Here is a 24,593-nt window from a genome sequence, read left to right on the forward strand (position 1 = left end):
ATTCACTCACTCTGCATCTTTGAAGGATCCAGCCACGTAACCGACCACCTAAATATGCTCTAACGTGAGGTGGAATTTTTCTTTTTTTTTTTTTTCCAGCTTGTAACATCAAATATTTTAATCGTTTATCACCAGGAAGTTGGCTGGCCTCAAACTGCTGACAGTATAAATGACATTGGGGGGGTAGGGGGCAAGTTCCAGAGTTCATAGGCAGCTGACAAATAGTGCAGCAAGTTAATGGTAATTGTATTATATCCATGTAATATTTCATTGTGTATGCAGCTGAAAAAAGCAGACGGGGTGATATATGATGACTGCTTCTAACCAGACTAAAGGGAGCTGATATGTTGGCCACATCAGGGTTAGCTTTTGAAATTAAAAATCCTTTTTTATTTTTATTTTTAAATCCTCTGTGGAAATGTTAAGAGTCCGAGGATCCCTGTTGGATGTGGATGCAGCTCTCTTTGATTGAATCCAATCACCTGGACTCAAGCCCTCAAAGAACACTGAACCCACATAGACGTGCCAACTATTAAATGCCTTCTAATGTGTAGGCTTACTCCCATTGTGCTATTAGAGATCATTAGTATCATGTGAATAAGAGCTTGTGCGAGTGTGTAGAAACGGGCACGGTGGGTTTCGATGTACTTTATAGTCTCGGCCTAACGCCTACTCTGCTCTTATCATGCAGCCCACTCGCCAACACATCCTGCTCGGCGGTTCAATGGATGTTCGCATTAGCTCTTTGGTGCGATGCTACATCTCACATCCTTTCATCTCAAGTTTGCCTCATCTGCCTTATTTCTGTGCCTTTTTCAAAAAGGTATTATTTTATTTTTGCAAAGCCGCCGTGTTACGCGGTCAGTTAGTTGTCATAGAAACTCAACAAAATTATAAAGCGGCGGCAGATCGGGTAGGGCTGGATGTTAATTGCAGGAGAAACGGCTGCAGATGATAAATGGCTGATGCCGAGTAGTCAGGTGTTGCACAAAAGAGGATGCACAGTCATGTTCCTCGCTCTCACTGTTATGATTTTAATAGGTTTTTGTTTTTTTTCCTCTCTCGGGGGTTATGGAGTTGCATTTTAATGGGGTTTCAAATGTTTTTCCAATTAGTCTGAAGTTGCCATACATAATAAAATCCCTGCGTTCAGAGCTGACTTGAGAATCCATCTCGCTGCTCTTTGCAAGGCTCGGTGTCGTCGTGCAGAGAAATGCTTCCCTGTGCTGCTCACTGTTTTACATATGGATGCAATTAGAAGAGTCCCAGGCTGTTTCTTTAGCTTGTTTATGCCATTTGCCCTGTGATTGTTAAAACCTGCTTTGGTTTATGTCAGCCATCCATTGGTCCCTGAAATGCTCCGAGAATTAAAGGCTTCTCCCTTCAACCGTCCTCGTGTTCAGCTGCCCGTGGAGGAAAAGCCCCATTAATTGTGTTGTTTTAGGTGTGCAGTTGTTGGCGTTTCTGGAGCTGGAAATGCTAGCCTCAAAAACGCCACCTTGAACAGTTACTCATTTAAGCTGAAGTTTTTAATTCGAGGCTTTATTAAGTCCTAAATTTCCAGTTCGGAACATGTTTTCAGAATTTTGACACGAGCCGGGGAACGCCGAACTAAACCCTTTGGTTTCTTCCCACAGGACGCCCTGAAGCCGACGTTCACAGTAGCGACCCTGCCAGGCTCGGCCAGCAGCGCCCAGTCCACAGTACCCACCACCTCCACCACCATGCAGGTGAGCAGCGGATCTTCGTTTCCCATCACCAACTACCTGGCCCCCGTCTCGGCCAACAGCAACATCAGTGCCAACGGGACCGTCCTCAAGACTGCCAGCGCCTCCACGGGGGTCATGCAGCTGCCCGGCGGCTTCACGTTCATGCCCGGTACGTTGGAGAGCAAACACCCACCCGGGCTTCTCGTCCTCATCATCCACAGCTCAGTTTTTATACTCCTAATGATTTGTTTGTTTTGACCTCATCCTTTGGAAGAGACACTCCTGCTGGCCTTCATGTTTTGTTAATGTCATCGTGCTGTCTAGCTTATTAGCTGATTAGAATGAAAATGGCACTGCGGCGTGACCTCAGCCGTCATCTCAGAGTGCTCGTGCCCCCCCTTCTCTCTCTCTCTGGGCTGTTTACATCACACAACAGCTCTTCATAGCCAACACTCGGGTTTTTACAAAGCCCCCAGTATTCAGGGGAGCCACGTCTGTTGGCGAGTGGCCCTGCCTTTGATTGTCACTTGGGGACAGGAATAATTAGGTGAGAGGGACACAATAGACCTGGCAGCGAGGGCTGATGAACAAGGGCCATAATTAGTCATGAATATTCAATGAAGGATCGGTGGCTTGCGCTGACATTATATATGAGGATGTGAGGCGGACTTTGTGGAGACAGAGTGGTCTCGACCGAGACGTGACCCTTCATTTAGGGCAGACGCTTTAAAACCCAAGGGAAGTCGGTGAGGACTTTAGGGCTGCAGGCTTCGATCTGAGGTCCCCTCCAGAGTGTCTAAATGATTTCTCCCTTAATTGTTCATTACGCTTCCCCTTTTCAGATACGGGTCTATAGGGGCACTTCCAAGAGGATCACAGTTGCCCGTCAAGGCATTAGAAATATAAAAAATTCAATAAAAGATATTTAAAATGATTCCTTCTGTATAGGATGCTTTGGAATATTTATTTGCTCTGTTCACAGTTCTGAGGATTGTTAGACAGTGGGGGCAGTCTTTGCCATGTTGTCTTCTGTCACAGTAGTGTCGCTACAGCTGTGAAGCCAAACATGCCCAGCGCTCGTCAGAGTTGTATTATCTTAGCACTGACAGTAATGTCACTCGCTAGATTTTGCTGTCTGTGCTCCGCCACAGCGTCTGACGGCGCAGACACACGATGGCCTAATGGGGACTATTTGTTATCTTGACTGACGTGTGAAGGACAGCCAGGCAGTGCCTCTGTCCTCCCGCCTTTTTAAAAAAATGTGGGTTTTTTTCTTCTTTCACCATCTTACTCTGCAACCTTTACGCTCTCTCTCTCTCTTTCTCTCTCCCTCTCTCTCGCTCTCTCCCCCCCACACCGCACCCTCTGTTGCTTTCTCTCTCGCTCGCTCACTCGCGCCCTCTCTCCTCCTCACCACCTGTCTGGCACATAGCAGCAGCGCCAGGTGGAACAACACACCCTCCCCCACTAAAGCCTCCTCAGCTGACAGCTTGAAGGGGCCTGCCCCCACCCTACTCCAGCAACTGTCTGTGGAGCATATGACCAAACGTGAGGGTGTAGCTCCAGAGTCACGTTCTAGAAATGAAATGGCTGGCATTAGTTCACTTGGATGGAGGAAGATGAGAACAAGTTGTGCAGCAGGTGGATGATTTGGGATTTACAAAAGGACAGTTTCACCTAGTTAGTGTTTACGTCACATGACCTATCACACGCCTGCAGATTCAGGTTTTACAGCTTTTTGAACACACACCTTTGAGTGCTGAAAGTAAACGCCACACCACTAGGTGACCTCTGATTTGTCGTTTACTCACGTGGCTATCTATGAAATTTCAACTTCTGCGTTATTTTCAGTCGGTGACCTTTTATAAAAGCGTCACTTGCTAACCCAAAGCACACTGTGGAATTTTGACCTTGTAGGAATGTGTAGAAGTTGATAGTTTTGTGCACTTATGTGCACGCTGGTGGCACAATTCACACCATGCCATCGGTGTCAGGCTATCACGCCAACATAAGAGCATCAAGCATTGTCCAAGGAAATAACTACATTTAAAAAATCCAGTTTAAAAGACTCACAAAACACGCTTTGCAAATGAGACTCACTCACAGAAAATCATTCATTCTGTTTGTTTGGTTGCCGTCACGTTATCAGGCCGGTGTTCTAAACGTTAAAAAAACATATTGATTAAAGCCCTGGTAAATGTTAAAAAAAGAGAAAGTGTGTTTCCAGCCTAAAGTGCTGCCAAAATGTCCAGCAACTGAAGGTATTAAACGACTAACAGTGACAGTGAACTCCATGCGAAATGAACGTATTAGCTCTTTCTCAAACTGCATTATCCTTTCATATTTAGACTTAACCTTAGAGTGTGTGTGTGTGTGTGTGTGTGTCTGTGCGTGTGTGTGTGTGCGTGCGTGCATTTGTGTGCACACCCCTGCAGCAGGCACTCCTCTCCCTCCTGGTACCCCCACCATTCCTCTGAGTCAGTTGCAACAGCACTCCTTGGCCCTCCAGGGGCAGCATGGTCAGGCCCTGGCCGTCACCCCACAGCCACAGCAGGGACAGCAGGCTGTCTTCCGCTTCCCTGCTGCTGTCTCCCTCACAGGTGACATGCTCTGCATGCTGCCACGACTGTGCGTGTCCTGTGCTAATCATGTCTTCATAAACCTTCTGCTGCTAGCACTGCTAACGCTCCCTTTTCTGCTCTATAATCATGCACCTAATGCTGCTTGCATGACTTCTACCTCGTCTACCATTCGCTGTCCTCACTGCTGCACCCCTCATCCCTAACACACTACTGCAGCCCTTCTGGGCCTGGGCGAGGTGTTTGATGACTTACCGTAGTGGCTTTTTGCCCGCTGTGTCTCTCCAGGCCCAGGGGTACCCCAGCAGCTCCAAGCTATCCAGGTCCATCCTAACACCCAGCCCACCTCCAACAGTGACAGCAGCCCTGAGATCTCCCACACCTCTACAAACTCCACTGGTAGGCCAACCACACAGACACTCGTGTGTCTTTCAGGCAGATTTACATGTTCCAAACAGGGTTTGTAGATTTTCTTAGTGAACCAAAGTTTAACAAAAACTGCACACTGGTCCCACAACATTAAAACTACAGTGTACATAATTATTCCCATCATGATGGCGAGTGGAAATGGGATCCCTTTGTGAGTTTTTGATTGTTAATTTTTAGTAAGAAAATCCTTTTAGGTCATATGTTGTGTTCTTACTGTGTGCACTGTTTGTTTTTGCTCTCCTCTTGTTTGGATGAGTTGATTCCCAGAGGACGGAGTAATATTGCCACTCTACATTGCATGAGTAGGAGTTAGCAGTTGAATTTGGATAGATATGAAGTGCCATCTGCTGGCCAGTGTGCATAAACACCACTTAACCCATTGAATGACGCTTCCCTCCCTTTCTGGCTCTTCTTGCAGCCACAGTAAGTCTCCCAGCAACCATTGTCACTTCATCAGTGCCAACGTCTGTGGCAGGTCACATGATGTACCCCAGCCCGCACACAGTGATGTACGCCTCCACGCCCACGCTGGCAGACGGCGGGTTGGCTGTGCTCAACGCCTTCTCCCAGGGGACCTCGGCAATGCAGGTGTCCCACGCACAAGCCCAAGACACAGGTGAGGCTCCGAGCACACACAGCTTCCTGAGTGGCTCATGTGGATTGCATTATAATTAATTGTGTTGTCCACGGGTCATTTTTGTCCTCTAAAGAAATCTTTTGCTATCAAAAATGTGTTTTTTATTCATCAAATGGGCTGAAAATAACAGAAGTTATTCATTACTATACTATGAATGATTGGAATAAGTTTCAAGTAATTTGATTTATTTATGTGGTTTTTATTGAATTTTATAACATTGGTGGTCCTCATGGACAAAAATGACCCCAAAGTACAAAGTGTTGCAAAGAGCCGTATTTTCACACCATACTGCTTTCAAACATCTTTGATCTTGGATCACTGATGTGTGGGGTCAAGCACTGGTCATAACAACCACAACAGGCAGCACAATGAGGAGGCAGGTGCTCTATATTCAATGAAATTTTATTTATACAGCGCCAAATCACAACAACAGCCGCATCAAAGTGTTTCGTATTGTAAGGTAGACTCTACAATAATACATACACAGAAAGTATCCTCAAAAGCCTCCATTGCACTGGAGATTTGCATACTTTGATGAGCATACTTTTTTTTACCATGTTGTGCAAAGCAATGACCAGTAGGACAAAGCACATATTGTCCTCTAGTATAATGAGGAGGGAGAATCAATGTTCAGGAAGATCCAGGGTTAGAAGATATAGAAAATATTGTCAATATTTAGAGCACATGCTACCCTTTCTCTGAAAAAGCACATCAGCCACCTGCAGAAGTGGAAGAAGGCTATGAAGTGAAGAAAAGTGATGAAGAATCTGAACTATGTTCAAGTAGGTTCTCAGGCATCCAGGACATGGTAGTCTGAGGAGCTTGGAGAGAAAGTGACTGGGCTTCTTGAAGTTTCTTGAATTTTCAGAATGTGAAACTGAAATAGAAGATGTGTCAGAGGACTACACATCATCCATTTCAATTATGATGAAGACAAAGAATCAAGCAGGAAAGAGGAATCAGCTGAGACAGAGGAATATTTGCAGTAACGTGAGGAAACACTGATCTGGTCTTCTAACCTTCCCAGTGACAGACGATGCCTGACTCTCTCATGTGCCTCAGAGAAAGATGATCTACCACAGTCCAAGCACATGTGCCAGGTCCCATACTCCTTCAGTGGCTTTTCTACTCGAGTACTGAAAGCATTATACACAGTGTATTCTGCTTGTATTCTGCTTTTTAACGTTCACATGCTGATGGATGCATCAGAGACCAAGTTGGGGTTCAGTAACTTACTGCCGTGCATCCAGTAGAGTCGCTACGGCCAGTTTATGACATCCTGAGTCTGGTAGAGAAGTTTTCATGCTGACACAAGATTAATCATAGAAGCACAAAAAGGACATAATTTCTTGATAAAGACACAATAGATGATCGTCGTTCATGACACAAACGTGCTCCCATTTGAGGTGTATGGTGTGTGTTGGTGTTGACTTGACTTGAAACACAAGTGGGTGTTCCTCCTGCTGTGATGTAAGATCCTGGTACTGATGTGACTGTATGAGCACCAAGTCCCCTTCAGAGGACTCTGTCCCCTCCAACAGAACATCCAAGTAAACCAGGGAACTTTGAGACAAAAACATGGGCAGCATGTGATGCAGGTCCAGCTGTACATGGAACATGCTCGTGTGCGATGGCAAACCGTCTGTCCTGCAGTCAGGACACGAGTTGTCCCTAACATTGCAGGTTTCCAAAAGAAAACAATCACCTGTAACAGCTTGTTTACTGTATATGCCCCTTGGCCTGCAACTGCAGAAAGAATGCTGTCCATGATGGGACCAGTGCAGAGGAATAAACCTGAGCTTCCTCCTGCACTTGGGTCAAATATGGACACGCCTTTGTCCTCATGAAAGTTTGCCTTCACTCAGACTCATGCCCTCCTACCATGCCAAGATATAGAAAACTGTCAGGCAATGAGTTGGAATAAAGTTGAATAAAACCTTGAAACACAGAGATGGATGATATTTTATACTTGTTGCTTCAAAGCAAACGGGGTCATTTTTGAGCCCTGAGGACCACAGGTGTGATTATGTGCTGCCATTTAAAATTTATAGATGGTTCAAAAAAAGAATTCTCACTAAAGTTCAACATACAGCACTCTGTATGTTGAACTTTAGTGAGAATTCTTTTTTTAATTTTTTTCTTTTTTAATTTTTTTTAAATATTTAATTTAATTAAATATTTAATTTTCTTGTTTTATTTTCGCTAAAAAACAGGGTGTATTTTTTGTAAAGAAGGTCTGGTGGCCCTAAAATGTAAAATGTTGGGTAAATTATGTGTTAATGTGTTGGTCTTAAGTAAAACTAAGGTGTAACACTGAATTGATTGACAATTTATACTTTATACTTTAAAAAACAGTCAAATGAAGTGGGGACATTTTTGACCCCTGATGAACTGCATTGTATGCAAATCGGGAGGACATCACAAGGGTTAAAAAAGTGTAATCAATAAATTCTAATCAATGTATCTTTTCCTTTTTTTTTTTCTTTCTTTCTTCACATAGGTGGTGTCCCTCAGGTGTTCCTCACAGCACCTCCAGGCACGGTGCAGATCCCTGTCTCAGCAGTGCAGCTACACCCAGTACGGCAAGATCTGCATTTTACAAGTGAAACTCTCAAATTCCCTACGCAACCAGCATGCCATGTGACCGCACTAATGCATCCTAACAGAGCACTGGCACTCAGGAGGCCACAGGCTCTATCGAGCCTGTGGCTCTTGTTTTTTGAATGAAAGCTGGCATAGTGTCTTACTTGTTTTCTACACATGCTATAGACTCAAAACCACCTTGTCAGTGCATGGAAACCAGAACTTGAATATTTAGGAGTTTATTGATGTCATTTTATATCAAATTAATCTGTATTTTATACTATATGCAGATGGGAAAATCCCCTCACTGAACTGGAATAGGAGAAATAGTCCTTTAATTGGATCTAACGTCTCCTAATAGATAAGACCGCAGCCTACACACATAACAGAGAAAACATCAGCATCTGTTGCAGCATCACTCTGTGATAAATGGCATGCACTTTAGCAGGATCTCCATCTGCACTGCGCGCTGTGTGATGTGATGACGTGCGATGGCTGTCTGATGTAGTGTCTCCTGACATCACTCTGTTGCCTTCCAGATGGTGATTGGCCAGCAGTCGAGCGGCAGCAGCAGTAACCTGACGGAGCTCCAGGTGGTGAACAGCACAGAACTCAAAGAGTGACTGACAGACGGCTGGAGCTGTTTAACACGGCAGACCCAGGGACACACACACACACACTGACTGACATCTCTATTTATTGATGCCTTCCTTTGTGGGTTCACATCATACTTCTGAATGTGACTTTATAATACATACACACACACACACACATACACACATACACACATACACACACACACACATACACACACACACAAAATCAAGGGCCTATGTGTGGCAGGCCCTTACACAGTATGTTTTGGAATATATATATATATATATATATGATGCATAGGAGATATAGCGCTAAATCCATCATCGGAACCTATTTTCTATGCCGTTTGATGGTGTTATTTTTGCGCGTGTGTGTGTGGTTTTTTTCTTTATTTTGACATTATGTAATTACATGTGTGTGTGTGTGTACACACACACACACACACACACACACACACACACACACACACACACAGCAAAGTGCCACAGCTTCACACCAGCCAAAGAGACATTTGTTTGTCTGAATGTTCCAGTGTGAGCAGTTTGTGCACAAGCATGTGTCAGTGTGTGCGCACATATCTGAGGTTTGTAAATGGGCGGGGAGATGCTTATCGACTTAAAAAATAAAATCGATTTGGAAATGTACATATTTTTTTTTTTTTTTTAATTGATGATTTGTATTTTTATCCTGGTTAATTTTGTGCAGCGGCATGTAGTTGTTTTGTTTTTTGTTTTGTTTTTTTAACGTAGTGGTTTTTGTATGTACATGAAATTGATTTGGATAAAGAAAAAGAATTATTTACATGTCAGTGTAAATTAATTTAATGTACCATCATTTGCTGGTATATACTGTCACGCTGTTGGGAGTTTTCACTACAAGATGGAGAAAGAAACCTGGATGTTTTTTGGACGTTTTTTTTTCCTTTTGTGATATTTGCAGGACTGTCCTTCAGACTCCGGGTAGCTGGGTCACAAAGTACATCATCATTTTCATTTACTCTCCTCATCCTTTTTTTGAGCGAGGGTGGGGCTGGGAAATTTTCCATTTGGTATTACATCAGTTTCACATGTGAGGTTTCCAAATGAAGCCGAACCTGGCACTTCCAGTGCAGAAGTTATTTAAACTATGACAATCCAGTGGAAACAAGTTTCCTTTGTCACAAATCTGTATTTTTTTATTATTTTTACATTTTGTGTTCACGCCTAGAGACATAAAGGAATATTTAAGTGACATTAGATGGAGATTGTTCACTTATTTTTGTAATGCCACCATATTTGAAAGACTGACTCGTCAAAGCAGAGTGCCGATTAGCATCTGTTAACTGTAATGATGCTAATAAAGCCGCATCAAGGCACCGGGCACCAAAGTCTGGTTTTAACAAGAGCAGGTAATCGCACTGTACAGACGTTGCATTGCTCTTCAGCACACAATCACAGCACTGTTGCTCAAGTGATGACTAGAATTATTTTTCTAAGAATGAGGATCTCTTAATTTGGCAAAGTGACTTCAGGTGCTTTATGTTATACTCCCTTCAGCTAGAAGTGTAAGACCCTGTTTGACTGCAATCTCAGTATGTACCTCAACAATCATTAAGAATGAGTCATTAGACTGAGAGCCTTCTTTCTGCACCATAGTGCCTCTCCTCTTCCATGGCTGATTTAAAAAAAAAAAAAGTGAATGCACAGCAAAAAGGGAGCTTTACTTATTTCCAACCACCTCACATGACTTTGGACCTGTCATACAATCCATTGCTGTGCCCCGAGAGTGAGATTATTCACTCATTTCTGCAGAATTAGTTGGACGACTGAGCATGGCAGGCTTGAAGCCAAAGAGAATTTGACAGAGGCTAAAGTTCCCATGCCCACTTCTGTTCAGCTATTCGCTGGCAAGCGCGGTCATTTTCACACCCGATGGTTTCTCTGCTCTATTCATGTCGTCCTACAGGGCTGTTTGCATAGGAAAATTACATGTTGCGGGCATTCAGTTCTCACATTGGAAATCTTACTTTGAAAGGGGATTACTGAATAGAATTTGTGGTTTGAAAGAAAATGGTTATTTTGTGTGTTTTTGTTTCACTGTACAGAACTTTTGTAATAAAACAAGATGAAACACAACGAACTGTTCAAAGAATGACCACATCTCCTGCTGAGGAACTTTGTTTTTTTTTTTTTTTTTAATTGGGACGGAGAATGTCAAAACCATATTGTCCTGAATGAAACCTTTTGTGTGTATAAGAGCAGTGATGAAGACAGCTGATGAGGAATAAATCAACCGATGCCTCTGAGTGCGCACAATACTGCAGTGATTGCTTCTCGGTATTCTGAAGCATTGGGAGGCGCGAGCGTGCACCTTTTCCTGTTTAAATTAGCCATCGCACAATCACAGAATGAAACCCCAATGAGATGGAAGTAGAAGACTCTTCCTATTTAAGAGATGAGCAGTGATCAACATGATACAGTGATTGGTCTAAGATGACAAGACATGAAATTAACTGGCATCAGAGTTTTGACTACACAGAGTCCTGTATATCTTCACAAACCAAAACAAGCCCACATAACATAAGAGAAGCATAGTAAGATTACAACAGACTGCAAAGAAGCAGAAACCCCCTTCCACACTGATTCCAGGAGCCCTCAGAAATCCACAGTGTGAAGTAAGGCGTCTTATTTCCAAAGACCAAAGTGCTGACAGCAGAGAAATCGTCACAGATGGCTGGACTGCCTTTAAAAAATAATGTAGAAGCATGCATTTACACCAGCTAGTATATCTATTGCTAGTGTACACTTACAATATACAACTATACAGAAAAGGTTGGAAACACGGTTGATTTAAAAAAAGTGTGAACAATTGACAGGTTCAAAAACAAAGGTTTAAAATTAAAGTTGAAATGTTACTCTCCTGACATCCTCGACTTTTCTTTTTTTGGTTCACGCAACAAAATATTTAAAAGAAAGAGAAAAAAGCTTTTTGATGTGTAAATATATATTAAAAACATTGATGAAGACGATGTGCAAATTTGATTCATTGCAAGCAATTGCATAATGTAGCTTAAGTGATGGTTTCGAGGTGGGGCCAGGAGGAAATGGGTGCAAAAACAAAGGATCAAGACCAGTGAGTCATGGCTTCAATGAATGATTCTCCACAGCAAAGTTACGCAACTAAATCAAACTCAGTGCTCAAAGACCATCCCATAGAACGGAAACATTCACACTGGGAACACACAAGCAACAAAAGTTACATTAAGTAGCATATTGATACAGACTAATTCAAATCCTTTTTGTAATTCATAATTGATCTGTGAGCCGAGACGCTTAATTTCACGTCCCGAGAGATCCGCACAACATACGAGCACATAATCCGCCCCAACAATACACAGCACCGAGTACATTTCCTTGCCATTCAAGATTTGGATATAAAAGTAACACTGCAAGTAAACGCAACACATTGTAGGAAGTCATGATAACCTTTGAAGGAGCTCAGAGCTCCTACAACTACTCCAGTTTCCTAACTGAAAACAGGACTCCTTTTAAAGGGTTTCCTCCAATCTAATTTACCGTGGTTCTTGGGAATCATTGGACAAAAAAAAAAGGAAAAGTTGAAATCCAAATGTGGTTCAACTGTTTACAACTTGTAGATGCAAACAACCCAAAATAAAGTTTTAAATGTAATAAGCCAACAAAAGGAAGAAAAACATTGTGTTGCATGCCCCAAGTCCTATTTACGACTGATAAATAAAATCAATAGGGTTGGTTTCGCCATGTTTTCCCTTGAATGGATCAAATAAATTAATCGATAATTATAGAGAAAGCGTGCAAACACAAATAAAACAAGCATGTCTTAAAATATATCAAACACTGGTGTATGAAAATTCCAACACTGGATACGCAGTCTGCACAAAGACGTCTCGACAAACCAATGAACTTATAATGTAACAAGTGCAATGAAGGTCCATGTGCAAATTGGCAGAATTTGCAAATTCACCATTTTCATTTAACAAAAAGCGACGGATGGTGATATCTTTGGATGACGGTGATTACAGATGAGCTTTCAGAGCGAAGCACTTACAAACTGAGGAAAGAAAATGAACACTAAAGAGGATCCTCTCAGTCAGTCATTACACAGACTGTTTACATTAGTTAAAAAAAAGGCAACCTGAAAGCAGACAAATAAATACGATGACTTGGCATTTAAAACACGAGCGCAGCATCTTCAAACACTACAGCTCTTTAGATGTAACTACAGGTACATATACGCACATGATGATTCTGCTTGTCTTCAAACAGACAACGATGTGAGGGGTAAAGATTAAAAAAAATGTTTCAAAAGGAAACAGTTTTCTTTAACTGAAAGGTGTGAGTCCACACTAAGGCAATGACATTTACAGATGGGTGGTAATGGGACAGAAAATAAATACACAAACATCTTTCGTCCTTGATGTAGTAAATTACAGGGCTGTCATCTTTTGGCAGGTGAAAAACAAAGATGGAAGGATGGGGCAGTGAGAAAATTTGCAGAGGCTCAAAAGAGTCCAGTGAACATTTCTCTGCACCCCAACCTCTCTCCTCCTCTTATTCCTCTGCTGGCTGGACAGTGTCTGTCTGTGCTCAAAAACAAGACTGAGACAGTTTTATAGTGAAGCCCGAGAGGTCAGAGGAAGGGGAGTGATGACACCCGTCGGTGTGGGCTTTAACAGTCTGACAGAGATGAACAGTTAGTGGTAATATTTTGCCGACCCTGTGCCACCGGTACTACAGCACCTCCAATAGCCCAGTTCCATCCTGACCTGTCTGCCCGGTCGAGGCAGATGGACGAACAGCAGGACGATTACGGCGAGGACGAGGCAGCTGCGTGGTATTTGACGAAGGCGATGGCTGCCAACTCTTTGCAGAACTCCTCCAGCACAATCACCCCCTCCAGCAAGGTCATGTGGTCGATACTAAAGGGAGGGCAAACAGAAAGGTGAGAATATCCCCTGAAAGTCACCTCAGAACATACGACCCAGAATCATGTGGAAGTACGTACGTGATGCCCTCTGGCTCCATGCCTAATAATCTCTTCCTCACAAGCAAGAGTTTGGGTGTGAAGTCTGGGATACGGTGAATCCTCAACATGAGATCTCCAACCACCTAACACACACACACACACACACACACGAATGCAGAGCAATTACAAAAACACAGCAGCTAATTTGAGCAACAGCAGTAAATCACATCTACTACTATCTAAAACTACTTTTACATTGTGTTCCACTTCAGATTTCATGGATTTGAACTGACTCCCACAATAAAACGAGTTGGTGTTGTAGCCGGTAAGAAGCAGGGTGAGCAAGATTACCATGAAGCCAGATTCAAAATGGCACGCAGCAGCACTAATCAATCAAGAAAAGTAATAAATCTCCCAGCACACAAATTAAAGTTGGGCTTTGAGCTCTGGGCAACGAAGTGTCTCCTATCAATGATGGATAAGATAATTACACTCTAATGGATCAGTCACACTAGAATGAAAAGAGGACAGCTACCTCCTTGCAACCAGAAACATTGCTAGTTGCCCAGGGGTTGCACTGAAATCGTTTTGCATTTGGGGTCCAACTCCAAGCAGCTGCAGTGACCACTTTTTATTTTTTGTACAGGGCAACTACTGGGAGGCAAACTGTCTCCAAACAATCTGACTCGAGCTGAATCCAGTCACTCCCAGACAGACTGACAACATGTTTCCAACAATCCTCTCATCTGAGACATGCCTCCTTGCAATAGGGGACTCGACTGAACTGGTTTCCAACTGGTTATGTTTATAAAAGCAATTTTGCCAAACATCTTTGTGATTTTGCAGCAACTATGTCAATATTTGAGAAATATTTTCACCGATTAATCGCAGTTAATAATCGTATTTTCACAAACAGATTGCATGTAATTGCCGACTCAATCCCATTAATTCCCAAAGTGACAGCAGACCGAGTCCATCTAATCGCCGTCTTGTGCATCAAAATTCCTTTGAAGACAACAAATGACTCGAGCGGTCACATCCTGGTCAACTACTTTAAAAGGAAACAAGATTGCAAGTTGCAGCTGTAGCACAATCAAGATGGGCACCTTACCCTGACGATGACAGAGAACAGGGACCTGCATCCAGGGGCCAGGTTGATATAGGGGTCCAGCAGGTATTCATTCAAGTGAGGGTGTGGCAACAAAGACAGTTTGGACAGCACGGCAGTCACCTGCAGGTTGACATCATAGGGCTGGAGGACAGAGAGGCAAGAAGATTTAAATAAATAAAAATGATCTGATCGAGAGTTTTGAAAATTTTCCTTCACAATAAGTAACAACATGAAAACAACACAAAGTGAGAGTTTATTTACGTAACCGACTGACTGACAGCTTTTAGTTTTGATTTCCTAAATACGCTCCAAACTCTACTTGAGTCATTCTGTTCATTCATGTTCTGCTTGAGCATCTCCGATTCGCAACAACAATGTCACAGTTTTAGGTCCGAACATATATACGACGTGCTGTAAACTTTTAAATCTTCAAAAGTATTTGATATGTGAAGCTAATTTATTTTATTGTTGTTTCTGTGGTACAGCTTGTTATATTTGCTCAACCCAGCATGAAAATCACGTTTTATTCATTTTTATAACTCAGAATTTGCTGTTGAAACTCAAGTGCACGCTTTATTTTACAGTGTGAAATTCAACTATATATCACAGAGAATTTTTCACTAGTTGTCTTTTGCACTGTGAAGTTTTTTATCGGTGTGTACTCAAATATAAGATTTTGTTTCATATTTTTACTAGTCAATTATCTGACATCTTTTTAATGTATCTGTGCCAGATTACAGATTCTGATTAATTCTGATGGTAAGAAAGGGCAAGGAAATTATCATGATTTTGTCTTTAATATTTTTTCTCAAAGTGGGTCGACAGACCATTTTTGAAAATAAACAAAATTACATATCATGAAAAGTATTTAAAGTGAAGCTACAATTTCATATTATTAAAAGTTTAATGTAAATTGGACACTGGTGAGCAGAAGGGCCGTGTTGATTTGAAACAAACCCATGTTCCAAAGAGTGAATATTTCCTTTGAATCTTTATTAGTCATCTTCACAATGACCGTAAAGTTCTGGCTTTCAGTGGTCATTATTAAGCAAACAAAATAGAAAATCTCTGTAATCTCTGTAAGCCCAACATGAGAGGCATCACTCACAGTAAACTGCAAGCAGCAGTGTTTCATTTTTTTCTGACAGCAGCAAATCTAATAACTGTTGGAAGTGTGGGAACATTAAATCAGTTTGAATAATCAACTAGTTTCATTTTAATTTGTGTGGATCTCACTCGACAGCTGTATTTACACTACTTATTTAATTAGAACTAAAGTTGAACTTTTTTTTTTTTAACCTTCTCTTGCTTTACTGGAACGGAGGAGTAAGAAGGAATTAATGCATATATCAACACTACAGCAAGCACTTGATCTGAATTATGAAAATACTGCAGTACAGATTACACTCACTTGATCTAGGATGCGACCCATCCTGTCGAAGAGAACCTTAAGGAAGTGGCCCTCAAAGAACGGGATGTCCAAGTTACACTTCTCAAAAGGCTTTGGATTTCCCCTCCAATCCCACCGCTGGCAGATGCCACAATAGTCCCTGAACTGAGAATAACAATGAAGAAAAATAATAAGCAGCAATACAGAATGAGCTGCTGCAGCACTGTCAGGGGATCAAAACAGTCCCAGAGAGCACTGTGACAGATTTTTCTCTATTTGTTGTCCAGTGTGTCACAAGCTTTACAGTAACCTACAGCACTCTCACCTGTCTGTGTGCATCTCTGAGGTAGGTGTCGTATCCTGTGCCTTCAACGTGATATGATGACTTGGCCTCATCGGGGACCAGACACAGGAAACTGCAGGTGACAGAGTTTAACAGTGAGAACTGAGCTGAGCTGAGCGATGCACGGTGCATCACCATGAACAAACTGCGCACCTGTTCACGATCTTGTGGACTTCTGTTTTCCCCTCAGACTTTGAATGGTCAGGACTTTGTGGTGGAGAAGTGCTGAGCCAGTCAGACCCAGACAGCTTCCTCTCTGGAGAAAGGTCATCACCAAACAGTGGATCCTCCTCAAGATCTCTGTAGAGAAAACATTTATTCATAAAGTGATTTGCCTCAGATCCCTGCGCATTTGAGAGAACCCACATCTGCATCACAGTATTTTATGGCCCTTTGTGTGTCTGTGGCAGCTTGGAGCTTTGTATAATTTGTCAGTGAGACTGAAGTCCTTCAAGGCTTCAAATTGATTATTTGAGAAAATATATTATAACACTAATGCATCAAGCAACTGAATGCTACTGAATGAAAAACAATCAATTACCAAGTGAAAGAAGCTCTCATGAGAGTTCGTCTTAATTGAGATTTTCATTACTGTGCACAAGAAGAAACATGCAAATTATTTCTCATTATGTTTCAGTCTCACACAGCCTTGATTTATGTAAATAATTAGCCGAGTTGCATTTTTGTGAGCCTACATAATCAAGGCTCAGAGGAATTTGACCAATTAAAACACACACTAATTATGCATGAGAAGTAATAAGATATCTTGAAAACACAGCTACTTCATGCATTGGTTTTATTTCAAAATTGTTGCATTTGTGCAGAGGATCTTCAACTTCCAGCAGCTCAGGGGAGGTTAAAGGTCATAAGGGGGTCCTTACACAGCATCATGAGGCTGGCCATTTTCGAGCGGCTCCCGCTCTTCCTGTGGTTTATTCTCCAGGTAATTCCTCTCCTCCAGGCTGCGCAGCACCAAGTTGTGGAGGATGTGCTGGTTGGGCTTCTGGATTAACTGCTCAAATAGCCGCAGGGTCATGATGCTGATCTGAGGTGGGACAAAGAAAGGAGTAAGGCTCTTCTCATTCAATAAGTGCAAAGAGTGCAAAAGCAGTTAAGCTAGTTAAGTGTTTTCTCACTAACAGAAAAGTAGGCAGCGACTGCTGAAGAATCAAACAGATGATTCAGCTGCCTTTTGTTTGATGAAAAAGACTACAATGGCTCTTACAAATACTAATTAAAATTCATGGGCTTTGGGTTAATCATATGTTTCGCTGGAACTCAGAGTCCTTGAAAGGCAGATGGCCATTTATGCTTTTTAAAGATATTAGCTACAATTCAGTATAAAAAAAGTGTAATATTAAGGCCTGAATGAGTTGGGTTTGCAGAAATAAATAGTGGTAAAGATGCATGCAGTATAATAACCTCATCTGACAGGTGATCACAGTGCTCGATGAGTCTGTGTCTAAGTGGATTCTGAGCGATTGTAGCTGAAGTCTCGGGTTCTCTCTCCTCTCCCAGCAGGAAGTAAACCATCTCCTGCAGCAGAGCCTCCGATGTCACCTGCCTTATGATTCTGTTCAGCAGAGCTGTCGAGGTCAGGATGCCAACCTCAGACCTACATGAATGCACAAACCCACAGCAGCAGTCATGACAACGCCTGTAGCACACTGACAGGACCACAAACATGATGATTGATGTTTCAAAGAGGGCCTCACGTCTGCATAAGCTGTGGTTCCATCACAGAAACAAAGAATCTTTCTCTCACTGCTTTTGCCATCACTGCAGCTGCTGACTGCAAGACAGTGAAGACAAGACAAAAAAATGTTGTTCAGCCTTTTGTGTATTTAATTTATTAAAAAAAAAAAAAAAAACTTCCTTGGAAAGACTCTTTTATTCTGTCTGTTCATGATATGAGTCATCAAAATACAGTGAGTCAGCACTGGGTAAGAACCTTCTGTGCTTCCTTGATGAGCTGATCACAGTAATCAAGCCAGGACAAGAAGGAGATGAGAGCCCTCTTCCCTGTGAAGACAGCAGCATCCTCCTTCAGGTTATATACATCTAGACTAAAGGAGGGAGAAGAAAAAATACAGGTATTAAAGGACGGATTCAAATAAATCAAATAATAAAACCACTAAAAATAGTATTCAGCAGAGCACACTATTTCAGGAATAATCAGATCTGCAGATAAGTATTTATGAGTCACTTTATTTAGTATGAAGTTTTACTGAGAAATTTACCCCCAGTTGACCGACTCTACAGTCTCAATGTCCAAGGGGTCCATGGACTGTGGCAGGGCTTTATAAAAGGAGACCAGCCTGTCGGTGAGAAGCTCACAGAGCTCTGTGTTTTCAGTCAAACACTTGGCAGCAGCAGGCTCTGGTAAACTGACCAGCAGCATCAGGCCCTCACAAGCCTTCACCACAATCCTGCCATCCTGTGGACAGGAAAAATATATGACACAGCTCATGATTTCAAACTGAGAGCTTCAAAAGAGAAAGACTTTACATACATAAATAAATCATCTTCATACAGGGAACACTTACAGGACTCTTTGTGAGGTTGAGCAGGGAGGTGACCAGATTGTAGTTGTTGCTGTTATTGTTACTTGTTGGACTGGATGTGGAGACAGCAGCTGCAGCCTGTGGTTCATCTTGGTGGTCAGCTTGTTCCTGTGCCAGAGACTGACCAGTGTCTGGAGACAAGGCGTTTTCCTTCCCCCCTTCTGTTGCCACAGGGCTCTTTATCTCAGGTCTCTTTGACTTATTCTAACAAACAACGTCAAGGATAAGACATACTCTCTGAATGATGTGCTTAAAAAAAAAAAAAGAAGAAATATTTGCTTGTGAAATATTTCCCCAATTGTGCAGATCTCTGGTGCCCTAGCAGCCTACCTCTAAGAAGAAGTTGACGAGATAAGGGTCCTGCTTCAGTTTGGCACAGACTATACAAAGGAACTGGATCTCTTCATTTTCTGTAGGAGCAGCAAGCACCTCACCGCACAGACGGATCAGTTTCTGACAGGGTCACGTCACAGTCACAAAACAAGATCCAAGCAAGTTACATAATGTGTCAGTTAGCAGAATATTTTTAGGAAATCCAGACTGCAGCACTTCTCACCTGTACAGGTCTGTGGACGTTGATGTGTGGCAGGAGGGGCTGTCGAATATGTGCCAGCAGCTTTGTGTAGAAGGTGAGCACCTGCTGCTTCATTCCAGGAGGACACTGGTGGGAAAACACCATTTATTGAACTTCATGATGCCAGTGACAGTTTTTGTATTTACTGTTACTACTCGTGACAGAAAGTGTCAGCCTACACCAACCTCCATAGACCCAGTACTCACAATTTAAATCACAACCTTGCTATTCAACAATACTGCTATTTACACACATAGAAAACAGACCAATTCTGGCTCCATCAGTCTGTGACAGTGACAGCATAATGACATCCAGACACAGAAAGCTTTAACCTTGACTGTTTCCCACAGCTTCATTCAGACGTTGACACAACACTGACAGAACAGGCCTATTTATGTGCTGCACACTAGTTTTGACAGTCAGGTTACTTAAATGGGCGTCTATATTGTGACAGTTGTTTCTTGTTAATCTGACCAGTCACTGACACCGTCTTCACGGCAGTAAGGATTTACTGTAAATTTGTATTTTACAACAACAACATGTCAGTCTGAATGAAGGACATGAAACTTGCTCTGCAATTTTCGGGAGTTTTATGTTCACCTCCAGCAACTAAAGCCTTGCAAATTGTCCTTTGCACTCTTCAATGTTTATGGACTAATCGTTAGAGCTGGAAAGTGAAAAAATCCTTAAGCTTAGATATTTTTTTTTAAGTGAAGAGAAAAAAACTGCTTATCATATATTTAGGAACAATAATCAAACAGACTATTGAACAACCAAAATAACTGGATATTTATAGTTTAGCAGCATATCTTTACCACAGCTATTTCGTAACAGCAAACACCTTTGAAACCCTTCAACATAACCTGACCTCCACCTCACTAGAAATGTAGCCAAATGCTGTGCTAACGCAGCCATCAACTATTTTAACTGGCCTGTACTTTCAACTCCACCTGTACATTTCCTGCTACTTTCTCGCTGAAGTTTTTTAATTTATCAGTGAGAGAATTACAATCATCAACTCATTATAACAAAAATAGTCATAGTGTCAATATTAGGACTCTATGTTTACTTTCCTGTATGTAGTCAGCAAAAGCATGAGTGCCTTACATCTGCCTTGCCCAAGGTGTAGAGAGTCTCCAGGATCTTATGGTGTAAGAGATACTCCATGCAGGGTCCTGTCTCTCCAGACTCCCTTTCGGCTTCCTCCTGGGTCAGGATGTCCAGCATCTGTTCCAGGTGGGATGGGATGTTGGTGTCTGTAACTGGCGCTTTGTCATCTAACAAGCAAATTCATAGAAAGATATGAGAAATATTAAAAACATGAGGGGAAAATGCCTTACCAATCTTTAGCAGTCCATGCAACAGCTTCATTTGTTTTTCACATTTTTTGTTCACATACAGAGGCACAGCTAGTAACAACATAACACATTTGTAGTTACATTTATAAAATATGTCAGTCATCTTTCTGACACACTGCATAATTAGGAAAGTTTGATCATCAATTGTGGACAGTGGTGTGGACAGTATTAGTTCATTTTGATGGCAGCCAATATTACATTTGACTGCACAGTAAAGTTTTTCCATTTAATCTTCTTTTCACATAGTGGGGAGCTTGTAACATGCGCACCGATATTAGATTGGTGCAGTAAATGACAGCATCAAACATAAGAACATCAGGCAAAACCAAACAAAGCTACTTGTGACAAGATTACCCCCCCCCCCAAAAAAATCACTACATGAATCTGTGTGGATGTCAAGATATAGATTCTAACTTATTGTTTCAGACAGTCCTTACCAGAAGTCTCAATGTAATAATGTGTAATGGCCTTCCAGTGATAGACAAAGTCTTCCTGTAATGGCAGCGAAGGGGCAAGCTGAAAAAGAAATTTTGAAAAGATGAGCTTATGATAATCGAGAGACTAATGATTATAATTACATTTCTACATATATCACTCACTTTCAAACAGAGACATTAATATATTCTCGTGCTAAATGGTTCTCATGTGCAGCTACAAGACACCTTGATTGTGATGTGATCGCATTTCAAGCCCAGCAGTTTGCAAAAACATTTATAATGGCGTAAACGATTTCGTTGTCAGGTAACATGAGAGTTTTACTATTTGAAATCTACTTAAAATACATAAACAAATATAACAGTATGTCCCAGAGTTGTAAGTTGATTTTGGACGTTTACTCAGTAAGTGCTATTTAGAAGTGGATTGATAGTCTGACCGCATTTGAAGTCAGAGTTATTCACTTTGAGTTGCCTGTATTGTGCGTGGTTTCAAACAGCTGGAAAACAGAGCTGAGACACGTTATTACTGGTTTCTAGCTAGTTGTCTGCCTGGCGTGATAGCATGCTAATACTGAGTTCTTAAATACTGCTGAGGAGGACAACTCACACATGTTCCCTTTGGTATTAACGTTAAGGCGTTTGCGCAATATCAAACACGGTTACCCAATTATTCTGACACCACTCCTGAAGACGAGAGCCTTCTGTTTGAAACGGGATAGCTAGCTACAATGTTAGCTTAGCATCTCGGTGGTATTATAAGCTAACTCGGCATCTATCAAGCTCAGTTTACCAAGCTATATGCAGACAGATGACATGCTGCAATTACAAAAAAGGCTACTTAGTACTTTGTCATGGCACATACTCAGGCACATTCATAGGTAACCAGAATGAGCAAACTGACAACAAAAACACAAAGCGCTAACGTTAGCCGAAGCTAATTGGTTAGCTTAACAATTAGCTACGATAGCCTTGTTTGGCGTAGTGATATATGGTGTCTGGAAAACAAAAGAAAGACGTAACACAAAAGCCAGGCAACAAATAAAATCAACATCGGTTAAAAACTTACCGCTTCTACAGCGTGCTGGAGAATGGACGTAAATTTGGAGAACATTTTGTTCTTCGACTGGACTAGTTTCTCTCGAGAAGACCTAGAGAATTCCTCTATCTTCTTCTTCCTATTGCTACTACCTCGATCCAGATTGGAGGTTTCATACAATGACCCTTGTAACGAAAGAAAAAAATGTAAGCAATAAAACACGTAGCACGTTGTCGACAACAGGACTTTACAGGCCTGGCACAGGTACTGTAAACAAGACGTCTACAGAGAGTTAACGTAGGCTCACTTTGGACACGGTGGCACTTCCTTCGCCAAACGCTTGTTATGGAGACAACCACCAGGGGGCGTGAGAGCACTAAACAAGCCCTTCTGATGGTTGACAACTATCAAGGCATACTAATTGAGTTATAAACCAATAAATTCAATAACAAACCGAGATCAACATTCAGTTAAACATGTTCGCTTCATATATTCAGTGGCACAGGTTTAGCCACCGATAAGCTCAAGTGAAGTGTTAATTAATAACTATAAATACTCTCCCTGATAATGCACTGATTTCCCATCTGAAATTAGGCGTTTTTTCCGCTGCAGGACAGAGTTTATATGCTTGCTTAAAGTGTCACTTTAAGAGTAAAGTTTAGGAGGTCACGTGAGGGAGGAGTTTGCCAGAGAAGTAGTCATATTAATGGGAAAACAGGGGGGGAAACAACAGTCACATCTCCTGAGTGCCTGTCAACTTTATGATTTAGACCAACTCACGTCCAGAACAGCACAGTCATCCCCGGCAGAAAGTAGGCTATACCCGGTTTAACGTTTAGGTGAGCCGACAGCAGCTGCAGGCAAGGAATTTCAAGCATGATTTAATTTATTCCTTAATAATTCCGTGATATTAGGTTCAAATATGGGCACAAACTTGTTGGAAAATAAGAGAGGGGGGGAAAAGGGATGCTGCCTGATCCAGGACACGCCCTGTCGCTGGAAAGTGCCTCTTCACCGCTCGTTCTAGTCTAGTCCACCAAATCGCAGGCTGTATGTGTGTCCTTGCGCTCAATCCCAATAAATGACAGGCTCAAACTTAAAGCATCAGAAATATCACACTGTCAACCTTCTGCACAGCTGCACCGGGCCATCTTCTCCCGTTCATTTCGGCAAAGAAAGAAGAGACTCTACCTACCGGGCATGTCTGCTAGAGGTGAGTATCTTTTGCCGCAGAAGCCTTCATAACAGTACATACAGAGGGGGGAAAGTCTCTTGATGTTGGAGGAGGTGGTGGAGGAGGAGGGGATCTCGGTTCGAGGATGGGTGAGATGGAGAAGGGAGTCCCGCTGCACCGTCTTACGGAGGATCGGGCTGCGGTAATGACACTGATATTGTAAGTAGGTTACACCGGTGCATAGCTGAAACTACAGCTTCCACCGCTGCAGTCTTTCTCCCTTTTTTCTTTTTTTTAATAGCCTACAACTTACTTCGTTGCTCTCCATAAAACCTAAAGATAGATCTAAGCCTTAAAAAATGACAAGCAGCTCTGTGATTGCTCTGTGATTGCTCCTTTAATCAGGGAGGTGCGTGTCATTAGTTCAAACCTGCTGGCTGTTGGTGGAGAATAGTCAGTCAACAGCAGGCGTTTGATAATCATCATTTGGTAAGGATTAACCGGTGAGATCAGGTGATAGAAAGTACCTTTTATTTATTTTATTATTATTATTTTAGAAAATGCATGCTAAATACAAACTATAATTCCTTGCAGTCTGAGTTGTCCAGATGTTTTTGCAAGATTGACATTTTTTGGCTGAGTATGAGCAAACAGTTCAGGCAGGTGGATAAGAGGAGCTTGTTTCCACAGGCTTTTGTGCTGTCTTGGATTTCTGTCAGGTGACCTTGCGCTCAGGCACAGCATCCAGCTGTTCCTGCTATAGCTGTGATCAGATGGTCTGACTGACCAGAGCTGAATAAAAAGCTAAACATGGCATCAGGGTTATCATATTAAATCTGTAGTTTGGTTCATTATGATCAGTCTGATCCATTTAGTGGGTAAAACAGCATCGTTTTTTGTTTTTTTTTTCTAAAGAAGCTGACTATTCAGCAGATATCTCCCCTCCAGACTCTATATGACAGAGCCTTGTATAGCAAGAAGGCTTTGAACTCCCTCCCATTACCGATGTGGACTACTGTATCTGCTGGTGGAGATCGATGAAGCTAAGAGCCCACTGCTTAAAAAGTGCCCCTGTGGTACATAGATGTG

General features: G+C 42.0%; 2 protein-coding genes across 6 annotated transcripts in view; one reads left to right on the top strand and one right to left on the bottom strand.

The window, feature by feature from the left end:
• The window catches only part of srfb (serum response factor b), a 27,341-nt gene extending 15,987 nt beyond the window's left edge, over positions 1–11,354 (top strand). The window contains exons 3-8 of one of the 4 annotated variants that reach the window (XM_085478199.1): positions 1,638–1,878; positions 4,145–4,309; positions 4,577–4,687; positions 5,193–5,333; positions 7,855–7,931; positions 8,477–11,354. In XM_085478199.1, the coding sequence (XP_085334325.1) occupies positions 1,638–1,878; positions 4,145–4,309; positions 4,577–4,687; positions 5,193–5,333; positions 7,855–7,931; positions 8,477–8,560 (819 nt within the window). In that variant the 3' untranslated portion in view covers positions 8,561–11,354. Of the gene's footprint in view, positions 1–1,637; positions 1,879–4,144; positions 4,310–4,576; positions 4,688–5,135; positions 5,334–7,854; positions 7,957–8,476 lie in introns of all 4 variants that reach the window. The other 3 variants (XM_085478198.1, XM_085478197.1, XM_085478200.1) reach the window with 3 other exon arrangements.
• fhip2a (FHF complex subunit HOOK interacting protein 2) lies at positions 9,559–23,598 on the bottom strand. Of its 2 annotated transcripts, none has more exons than XM_085478196.1 (18): positions 23,526–23,598; positions 22,361–22,515; positions 21,295–21,373; positions 20,607–20,776; positions 19,482–19,586; positions 19,256–19,378; positions 18,908–19,129; positions 18,602–18,798; positions 18,313–18,427; positions 18,077–18,153; positions 17,784–17,976; positions 17,243–17,406; positions 16,515–16,661; positions 16,344–16,434; positions 16,040–16,183; positions 14,629–14,769; positions 13,557–13,660; positions 9,559–13,470 (listed from the first exon to the last, which is right to left on the bottom strand). In XM_085478196.1, the coding sequence occupies exons 1-18, from the start codon at positions 23,581–23,583 to the stop codon at positions 13,359–13,361; spliced, it is 2,397 nt and encodes a 798-aa protein (XP_085334322.1). In that variant the 5' UTR covers positions 23,584–23,598; the 3' UTR covers positions 9,559–13,358. The 2 variants fall into 2 exon arrangements, with proteins under 2 accessions (XP_085334322.1, XP_085334321.1); XM_085478195.1 differs by lacking the exon at positions 23,526–23,598 and adding an exon at positions 22,638–22,712.
• Between the last annotated feature and the right edge of the window lie 995 nt (positions 23,599–24,593).

Source organism: Copadichromis virginalis, linkage group LG13 (assembly GCF_057382275.1).
Source record: "Copadichromis virginalis isolate Kocher_CV1m ecotype Utaka linkage group LG13, C_Virginalis_male_GT1.1, whole genome shotgun sequence".
Lineage (NCBI taxonomy): Eukaryota > Metazoa > Chordata > Actinopteri > Cichliformes > Cichlidae > Copadichromis > Copadichromis virginalis.

Coding starts and splice junctions, on each gene's coding strand:
- fhip2a (XM_085478196.1), bottom strand. CDS start 23,583: ATGTACTGTTATGAAGGCTTCTGCGGCAAAAGATACTCACCTCTAGCA. Junction 20,777..21,294: donor TTATTACATTGAGACTTCTG/GTAAGGACTGTC, acceptor TTTGCTTGTTAG/ATGACAAAGCGCCAGTTACA. Junction 18,799..18,907: donor TCAACCTCACAAAGAGTCCT/GTAAGTGTTCCC, acceptor TCCTGTCCACAG/GATGGCAGGATTGTGGTGAA.